The following is a 10,093-nucleotide window of genomic DNA, read 5'->3' as shown; positions in this document are numbered from 1 at the left end:
CCTAGAAAAAGATCGAAATCATGGATAGAAGTGCATGGAGAGAGAAGTTACTGTTTTCTTTTCTTTAGCTTTATTCTACAAGAAAAGATAACATTATATTTTTGTTGAATGATGAAGTAGTAGTAGTGAGTAGTCTGAGACTCTTAACAAAAATGAATCATGCAATATAATATTAGCCTGGCCGGTGATGATTTCTTTTCTTGAAACTGCTATCTATACTTGTGTGATTACTTCCAGAGAGGCGTATGATTAGTGTAAATCTAACAAGAAAAGTTTCAGTTAGTTCTCCTAGAAAGTTTGAATCAGTACTGTAAATCTAGTCGTGTATAACTGGAACATGCATGGTACTGCAATAGCTTTTTCACGTTTCATTTGCCATATAGTATTATTTTTGAAATGAAATAAATGTACACGAATTCATGAATCAAGATAGGAACTACTGAATCATGTCCAAATAAAATACTTTAAATGATTGGAAAACAATATAATTAGTTGTTTGAATCATAATGGCTATTTAAGTTCTCTTAATCATGATTGATTTCATATATATAATGTTTTAGTTTGTATCATGTCGACCTTCTTAGGGCTTTAACAACACGATCTTGAGACGATGAATTAAATCAAGTTTGTCAAATAGTAATTAATGGTTGGATTCAGACTCTAGACCTCTTGGTACAATCACTCGGTGTTTGATCAGCTGCTAGATACTTATTCCAAGTGTGAAAAAACTGTTAATTGGCTAATCAAATGAAAATAAGTTGGCTAATTATGTGTTGTTTCCATCTAGTTTCTAAACTAATAAAATTTGTTTGGTTAGCAACAAAAAAGAAAAGAAAAAAAGGGTAAGTTTATTAAAATCTACGTACACTCCATTATAGGCACATACTTCACCTTGTAGCCTAGCTAATAGCAAAGAGAAACTGTATTCACACGGTTTGTACTCTACACTCTACAGCGAGCAATTAGGCAAAAGCCTTTCCCGCTAGCCGATATCTGAAGAGTCACACCCCACTTATGGCTAGCACTAGCACAGGCTAGGGAATCACATAGCTATGAACCCTAACTAAGGAATACTTAGTTCACGTGAAGCCCAAGATGTTGGGGGGTTGAATCTGATTGTGCCTACATTTCCTAGCTAGCCCTGTCCTAAGTTTCCCAACTTGAGCTGGATAGCAATACCCATACTCAATTCACGGGTTCAGTGGAGGTGGCAGTCGCATTGGAATCTTCTATATGGACGGGATCAGTGGAGGTGGCAGCCGCATTGGAGATCTCCATGAATCAAGTAGTAAAAAAACTAGTTGATAACTATGTAAACCATTAAATGAGAATATGTCAAGTTTCACAAACTAGTAGAAAGAATTATGCACAAACTTGGATTGAGATTCAAGTGTCTAGCCATGATTGATTCACATTCTTGATGCATAATTATACTAAATCTATCTTTTCTAAACAATAAAATGTTGAAAATTATTATTAGTACATTAAGCTCAATCAATATTAGTAACTCTCTCCCAAACAAAATAATTTAGAAACAAAGAAACAGTGAATCATCCAAAAGATTGTAATAAGCCAATCCTTCATTATTGAAGAAGATTCTCTGATTAACTTCTGTTTAATAATTTATTAAATCCAATCAAATTACATTAATTAAGTAATAATTATCCATCAGAGAATATGCGTTTTTTCTTTCCTCCTGAAATAACAGTTAAAGAACTTCTGTACCGTTGCTATTTCTTCACCGTCGGAAGATTCAGAACCAAATATTTTCTTATAGAGCGTGTGAATTTTTTATTTTTACCCAATGTATATGTGTTTTGTACGACGGGTTTCGAATTCAGGTTGGTGGTATTATATTTTGTACAAAATTGGTAAATTAACTCGATAATGACAATTCCTGGGTGGAAAAAAAGCAATTCCTGGGTGAAAAAGGCATGTAAAATTTGATAATGTTCAAATGGACGAAAATGTAAAAATAGCCAGGATGTAAACAGTTTCATCTTATCCATTTTCAAATATTTGTTCTTATTTTTAATTTATATCAGGATGCATCCAGTTTTATCCTTACTACAGTGACAGGTGCAACTAACCCAGGCCATCCTAAATACTGAATTTCTTTGCTATCTTTGTCTTGAGTTTGAAAATTTAGTCAAGTTGTAGTACTATATAGGCCACCCCCTTGTACAATTCATGAAGCTTGCTTTCACTTTGGCCATCTTTGTAGAAATTTCGTGATGCTCTTTAGCATTCCAGTTCAGGTAATGCATATAAGTCGTATTAGGCGGCACCGAACAGACAGCCAGATCCCCCAGTATCATTTAAAACCGTCAAAGCGCCGAGGAACCAAAACAGCTAATTGTGACTGTTATCCTAGGCTCCTCCGTACAGGGAAAAAAAAATATAGTAGGTGTGGAAAAAACTGCAAATGCTTAGAAAATTACCTACTGTGTTCAGGTAAACGCGTATCAACTTGATACACTCTGTATGAAATTACATTGAGGTCAACTCATGAATTATTGAAGATTCCTACTACTTTTGTTAAAATTCTTAGTTCAAAGTTCAAATCTTTAAACACATAATTATACTAATCACCAGCAATTATTATGATACTCTTGATCAGATTTGTATGATTAAAAATGATGTTTTGGATCCGAACAATATTAATAAGTTGGTTCACATACCTACTAGAGTAGTTAATATTTTTTGAGCTCATTTTGTGATAATGCCAAAGTTAGCTGTCTCAATGTACGTAGTACGTTCACAAAACTCAATTAATCTAATCATAGATATGTTAAGACTTGATTAAGATTTAAAGGCACAAAATAATATAGGAGAAGAAGCGGTTATTCGAGCAACTACAACAGAATTAACAGTTACAACGAAATTCGCCGAAAACAGATCCTAAATCGTGAAACTGTACTAATGAAACAAGGTTGAAGAATATGGTTCAGACCAAAAACCCCAAGTCCTAGATAAACCAACAGAATACAAATTTTATAGAAACTTTGGAAGTAGTAGATATAGGTAATACAAAATTTATGAAGTAATAAGATTACAATATGTGCAGAAAGAAAAGGAGATCAGGGAGAATCATTCATTCAACCTGAAACTCCCCCAGAAGAAAAATGAAATGTTTTGACACATGACTAGAGAACCAATATATTTGGTTCATAACGTAATCAATCCACAACAGGGTCGTTATACAACAAGCTCAGCTAAGGCAGGGTACATAGCAATACTGACACCACAAAGTTATCTAGATGTTGCATTGATCGTACCCGGAGGAGAACCATGGAAATGGCTCCACAGGGAGTTTGGTATCTTCTTCTTGGCCGTGGTAGAGAGGCTCATCATATCTGGTTGTGTCAAAATCATAGTTTGCAGGTCTGATTGCCTCCTTAGGTAGACGAGACTCTGCAACAACCTGATTCAAAGTAGAAATTTCTTTTTCATGTTTTTTCTTCAATTTCTGAATTTGTCTATATGCTTTCTCAGCCTCTTGCTCTGCCTCTAAAGCTCTTTTCTGCAAGATGTCAAATACAAAAGAAGTGAGAACTCTACTCTTAAAAGAGAACTATCTGACTATTCTGATGATATAAAGTACTTAAGAAATACGAAAGAAGTAAGAAAGATATGAGTTTCGAAACAAGTAGTGTTTTAGGGCTCCGATAATCAAGCATTACAATATATGTTTCAATCTATCTAAATGTCAATTCACTTCAAGGAGTAAGACACATATGATTCTTTCTGCTTAATGAACAATTGTTGTTTAGGTTAGGTTGAGGCAAGCATAAAATGGTCCATACACTCTGCACCTCATCTTCAAAGAAGCAAGAAACACATGATAAAAGAAAATATGAAGCTAAGCACACAACCTAAAGTGTATATTAACAAGCTAAAATAGATATAGTACTAAGGATTCTTTCTGCTTACTGAACCAACTGTTGTTTATGTATGCTGGAGGCAAGAATAAAATGGTCCATGCACACTGCACCGCATCTTCTTCCACCCCACCCCCCCCACCCCCCCCCACTACTTGGAAAGATCAAAAACACAAACATATCTATATCTATATCTCACTGGGAACATATAGTGGGATTGAGTTGGACCGTGGTTGACTCAACATCACAAGAGGAAGAATATTGTTTAGCCCATGCCCACATATAGTCCCCACTATTACCTATCTTACAAAAAGTTCAATATAAACCCATTCAACTATTTCAGGTTTTAGTTGACAAAATCATAATGTAAGCGGAATACAAAAGAGAAAAGCACAAGCAAGGAAATTACTGACCTGGGAGATAAGGGCAACTTCTTCTGCTTCCTTGAGCCGCACAACAAGTTCACCAGCCGCTTGTACAGCTTCAGCGGTATCTCTCAGTTGAGCCTGCAACCCCTTCTTCTCATCCATCATATACCTCTTCTCTTTTTCCCTATCCACTTTAAATGCAGAAATTTCAGCAGCAAGGGAGTTGATAAACTTCGATTCAGCGCCCCTAACTCCTGCTTTAGATGCAGCCCTTTTGACATCTTCTATTCCTTCCTGCATCTTCCTGTGCCTTGCAAGTAAAGCAAGATGTTTCTCCTGAAGGTCAGCATACTGCTCAAGAATCCGTGCATGTCCCTGCATTGCCATCTGCATTGCTTCTTTAAGCTCATCCGCACATCTCTTTTCCGAATTATATTCCACCTTCAACTTCTCGGCAAGAACACGACTTTCTTCAAGTTCAGTTCTCAATTCTTCGCAAAGGGAGATCCACTTGCCTTCTGCCTCAGTCCAGTTACACCTCTCCTGTTCAAATTTCTCCTCCATACTTCGCTCAGTTGTCTCAGGAATTGCGCATAAGGGTGTCGAAGGCGGATCGCAAGGATATGTCAGCTGTAGCATTGGACTTCTTTTTTGAGACGGTAAAGGAGAAGAAGAAGAAGAATCGACATAATAGGTGAGTTGGCTTCTCAAATGCTGAACCTCTTCCACCAATACATCTCTCTCACCCATATCAAAAAAGTTTCTGTAACTATCAAGCTCATCTTGAACTCTTCTAAGTTCAATTTTTGTTCTCAGCAACTCAGGATGGTTATCGTATTTTTCTTTCAACAGCTGCAATATAATACTCTATCAATAACTGGAAAATTCTTTAACAACCGTACCAGTATAAAAAAGGGAATATAGAAATTTAATTTCATAATTGATAATAACAAAAATAGTCAAGCTTTACAAGTGCGAATACAAATTAAATCATACCTTATGCTCATTTGCAAGAGACATAAACTCTTCCTCCATGAATTCCTCAGTCGGCAAGACCCCATCCATCAGGCTCTCTAGCCTCCTGATTTTGTCTTCTCTTGTCTGTTCAATTATACTGTTACATTCCCTCTCATGCTTGTATTGCTGAACCTATAAAAACAAGGAAATAAAGAAAAAAAAAAGAGTAAGTACTAACAAACAACCCAGAGAAAATTTAAAGACCTCATCTTTTAAGAAGCTAATATATATGAAATAGAGAAAGAAAAGAACTAACAAGACGATCCAACTGGGAGATTTCAGCAGTCTGCTTGGCACAGAACTCTTCAAGAGCCATTTCTCTCCTGATTGCTCCAGCTAACACCTTTTCTACTGCCTGCAGGTGAAACAAATACAATGAAACACAAGACTCTAAACAACAACAACATCAGCGAGAACAAATCATTTTTAGCATTTAATTCATACCTTTGGAACTAGCTTTTTGGTCTTTTCACCTGATTGTGACACTTCAATAGGTACTAATTGCATATTTGAGTTCTCAGTTTCCTCTTTCAATTCAAGTAAAGGAGTTCTGTTCTTGCAATTACTGCACAAATATTCTGATGCATCTTCTACAGGTACTTCAGATTCAAGTGAAACAGTTTGTACTCCAACATCAACCTTATCAACTGTAAGAAGAAGAGGCTTCAGTTCAGCGGGTTTATAAGAAAACCTGAAGGAAGAGCGACCAAAGGCTGTACTCTGGCGGTGACTATCGATAATTTGAAGACCACGATGGAGACTTGCTGCCAGATGTTCAGTTTGTGTAAAGCCATTTGTACTAGTTTGACCACTTGAGGACTTGCATTTCACAGATCTCCTAGGTAGATCCTCCAGTCCTAGATTTTTCTCCTCTGCTAAATCTTTCTGGGAAGCAGACAACATCGATAATGTCTTAAGGCTTTTCCTGCTGCTTTCGTTGACTCTTGGTGAAACACTCAAAGGGGGAGAACGAAGAACTGGAATCTCCTCACAGGAAATTATGCTAAGGTTAGAAGGAAGAGCGGCACTAGGAGAACAGGATACAGAAGTTTTGGAGGCAGAAACATCTGCAGAATGGTTCTCCACCAGAGTCTCGCATGGTGGTCCTCCCTCTTGAAGTTGCTCCTCAATGGGATCCTTTACATCCTTCACTTGATCATAAATAACCATACTATTCTCCACAGCCTCTTCTTCTGTTATACCTTCTAATGGACAAACTTCCATATGAACATCAGCTACCTCCAAGCCCTGCTTACTAACAGGTGTACTTATAGGATCATCGGAGGAGAGTGCGCTTTCAGAGGCAACCTCTCTTTCATTAATATTATTTTCTACCTCATTGCAGAGCCTCTCAACTGCTTCCTCGTCGATTTCCATCTCCTCATCACTGTCATCATCAATATGAGGTAATGTCATGGGTTGGTTCAGACTCATTTTCAATATACTCAAGCTTCGACGTGCACTCCAACTTGTTGAATATCCTCCATTGGGGCCTGCTGCTGCAGGATTGACATTTGCTTTCATTCGGAGAAGTTCATCCTATTGGCAGGAAAAAGTAAAGGTAAGAAATAAAATCAAGTAAAATTATATACTTGAAGTTACAAAGAAGGTAAATTGAGTATTAAAAGGCAAAGGAGTACCTTAAGCTGGCGGATCACTTCTCGCAAGACATTCACATCATCTTGCATGACTTCATTAACAGTTGCCTTGTTTTTAATTGCTTTTGCACGCTGGGCAAACCTCAGAGTACTGAGTGTTTCGTTCTTACAACTGGTATCATTTCCAACCACATGAGTTCCCGGATTATACAAAATACTATGGTCTGGGGTAAAGCAACACATAGACAATTACCTTAGCACGGGAGAAATAGCACATATCATTGCTAATCTTGCATTACCACCCAAGGATTCCTGCAGCAAGAAAGTTAGCCTGGAGTCCCTATACGGGATATGCCGTTGCTTCCCAGTTTGCGAAACATCAGCGAGAATATTTATCAAGTTCCTGAAGTTCCCACAAAAGATAGCCATTAACACGGGCACAAAACACTACCATGACATTTTATTTACACATATCATACAACACTATGCATGAAGCAAGAAGAAAGAAGTATTACCCAAGCTGAGAAAGGGAACGGTTAATATTCCCTGCCTCCTTCAACCGTTCTCCTGCGGCACCAGTAAGCTTTTGTCTCTCTGAGCCAGCAAGATCAACTAGGTTTATTCTACTTGTCTTGCAACTGCTCAAGCCATCCGACAAGCTCTGTAAATGGAACTTTAGGTTAGATTGCAATCTTAAATGAATTACATAAAATCAATAAACACAAAAGGTTACCTTGCATCGTGACTCCACAGTACAAGTGAACACACTATGCGAACGAGAACTCTCTGCATTTATACTTGTTGCACCAGTCCTCCTGTTCGCCAGTCCCTACGTATTACAAGATGGAGAACCATAAAATTTAAAATTCTGTACTGGAAACAGTTCATATATTACTGAAAATACAACCTTCATAAAGACAATCATAATTCAGGGTTTATTATTTGTTTCTAAGTATCTTGTTAATACAGCAGTATGACAACATCTAGGCATCTACATCCCATATATACTTCACTTTTCTCAAAAATTCTAGGATGTGCTGAACAGAAAAATGCTATGCACATCCTTAAAAGAATGTGAACTAATTGAAATTTATCTATATCACCAACAAGCAACATACAAACATCGAAGTTAGCATGTTATAAATTTAGACACAAACTTCATAATCCTTTTTGCACACCTTTATCAAAAGCAATCTCACGTCTTTCATCGTGCATACATCATGCTCGGAGAGATTCTCAACATAAACACCTGATTTCACATCTTCCCTAATCTGAATACATTAACCACGACAATGTTAAAAACCATCGAGGAGGCATAGCAAGAGGAGGATAAGCAGATAACATATTATATTTACCAGGAGGTTCCGTTGACTTGGATCCAACAAGTCTGTAATCTGTTCATTATAGATCTGTTGCAAAAAATTACGAAAACCATGAACACAGATAGAAATCAAATTAAACGAACTTAAGCAAAAAATGTTCCAAAATCCTACCTCAAGAAACGAACAGCGACATTGATAGTTTAGTTGCTTGTCAGCATGTTTTGCTTCCTCCTAGAAAACGAAATATGAATTTATCAAGCTGCACTTATACAACAATATGCATTTAGAAGTTTAATGGGTTTATTAAATGAAGACAGCTGAACTCACCTCACTCATGCGTGAGAAGAGCTGCTCGAAGACGCGGGGAGTAAGGCCTTGCTCACCACCAGATGGATTATCTTCCAACAAAGCATTGGAGGGTCCCCACATTGTGTATGTCTTTCCACTCCCTGTCTGTTAGATGAAGTGAATTCAGATACCAATGCTTCTTCATACAAATACAAGTTACATTCATGTAAATAAATTAAATTACTATGAAAGCCATACCTGGCCATAAGCAAATATTGAACTGTTAAACCCAGCCAAACAATTCTCCACAAGAGGAGCACCTACTAGTTGATAGATGTCTTTCTGAAAGAATTTAATAGAGTTGATTCTATTAGAAGCAGGAAAAGAAAGAAATCATAAAATTTCCCAAAAATTACTGTTAAGATTGAAAGAATTCTTACCTGAGAGGATCCTGTATCTGCCACAGAATCAAACGTGAAGGTCTGACCAAGGACTGATAAAGATTCCGACGATGCCTTTTCTACTATCAACTCAACATCCGCATCCACATTTGGATTTGGTGGACGCATTCGTACTATCACCTACACAATTCAAGAAACCTCAAAAATCAAAAAAAAAACCTAAAAATCAAACAGAAATCTCAAATTATTTCAACATATCAGAAATCAAAAGCTTACAAGATCTTGATTCAACAAAATTTAGGGTTTCTTACAACAAATTCCCTTTAAAATCCAAAATTAGGGCAAACGAGATAAAGAAATCAATCACACATACCTGAACACCAGAATCGAAAGATCCAGGAGCACTATTCTCAGGAACTGATTCCAATATCAATTTCCGTTTTAATGGATTAGAAGAAGAAGTTGGCGGTCGAGGAGGAAGAGGGCTTTTCATTTTACCCACAGAAGAAAGTGTTTTAGCAGTTGTTACAGAAGGAGATGAATAATCAAGCATCGAATTTAAATATGAGGGAGAAACATTCTCTCTTGATGATGTTTTCTTCCTAGATCTCTGTTTGCTGTTAGGATTCGGCGATGATAGTTGTTGTTCTGGTGTATTAATTTCTCTCAAGATTCCACTACCTTTCGGTAGCATGTGATTCTTCATCGTTTAGAAGTCTAGAGAGAGTTGAGAAAGATGATGATGAAGAAGAAGATGAAGAAACCCTAAAAAATTTACAGAGACGATTGAAGAGAGATTAAAGAAAGAGAAAGAAGACAGTAGTAGAAGGAGGAAAGAGAAAGATAAAAAGAAAATGTATCCGTTAGAGTGTGGGAGCGGAGAATTTGAATCCCCAAACTAACGGCGTCATAACTCTCACATGTGTGACGTGTCGTTTTTATTATTATTGGAAATTGGCTTTTTGAAATTTGGGAATCTCTAGGTAAGGAAAAATGGAACGTTCGAGTTTGGGGAGAATCTTTTTGAGGATATCGGCAAGTGCAACTTACACCATGTTTGTTTACTCCTGACTCATCTGAATCGTCTGGATCTGAATCATCTGGATCTAAGTGAAATCACCTGACTCATCTGGATCTGAGTCGATATGTTTGTTTTGAGTCAGATCTGACTCATCTGACTCAGAAATAAGTGAGTCAGTGGTTTGGTCCCATGAGTCA

The 10,093-nt window shown here is 37.1% G+C and overlaps 1 protein-coding gene and 1 long non-coding RNA gene across 2 annotated transcripts; one reads left to right on the top strand and one right to left on the bottom strand.

The window, feature by feature from the left end:
* Nucleotides 1-2,958: 2,958 nt before the first annotated feature.
* Nucleotides 2,959-9,672, bottom strand: LOC113282839 (kinesin-like protein KIN-12B). The gene is made up of 16 exons (XM_026531946.1): nucleotides 9,249-9,672; nucleotides 8,915-9,055; nucleotides 8,733-8,816; nucleotides 8,514-8,639; nucleotides 8,358-8,417; nucleotides 8,220-8,273; nucleotides 8,043-8,135; nucleotides 7,598-7,693; nucleotides 7,380-7,525; nucleotides 7,118-7,267; nucleotides 6,907-7,036; nucleotides 5,711-6,805; nucleotides 5,523-5,621; nucleotides 5,246-5,398; nucleotides 4,295-5,101; nucleotides 2,959-3,523 (listed from the first exon to the last, which is right to left on the bottom strand). Exons 1-16 carry the CDS (start codon nucleotides 9,579-9,581, stop codon nucleotides 3,257-3,259), a joined length of 3,834 nt encoding a protein of 1,277 aa, XP_026387731.1. The 5' UTR covers nucleotides 9,582-9,672; the 3' UTR covers nucleotides 2,959-3,256.
* On the top strand, nucleotides 4,818-5,974 carry LOC113282840. Its single transcript, XR_003327187.1, has 3 exons — nucleotides 4,818-4,943; nucleotides 5,628-5,760; nucleotides 5,863-5,974. It is a non-coding gene; the product is annotated as an uncharacterized LOC113282840 (long non-coding RNA).
* Nucleotides 9,673-10,093: the final 421 nt, after the last annotated feature.

This window comes from Papaver somniferum, chromosome 5 (genome assembly GCF_003573695.1).
Source record: "Papaver somniferum cultivar HN1 chromosome 5, ASM357369v1, whole genome shotgun sequence".
NCBI classification, from domain to species: domain Eukaryota; kingdom Viridiplantae; phylum Streptophyta; class Magnoliopsida; order Ranunculales; family Papaveraceae; genus Papaver; species Papaver somniferum.
The sequence above is the reverse complement of the archived record's forward strand: the minus strand, read 5'-3'. Positions and strand labels throughout refer to the sequence as shown.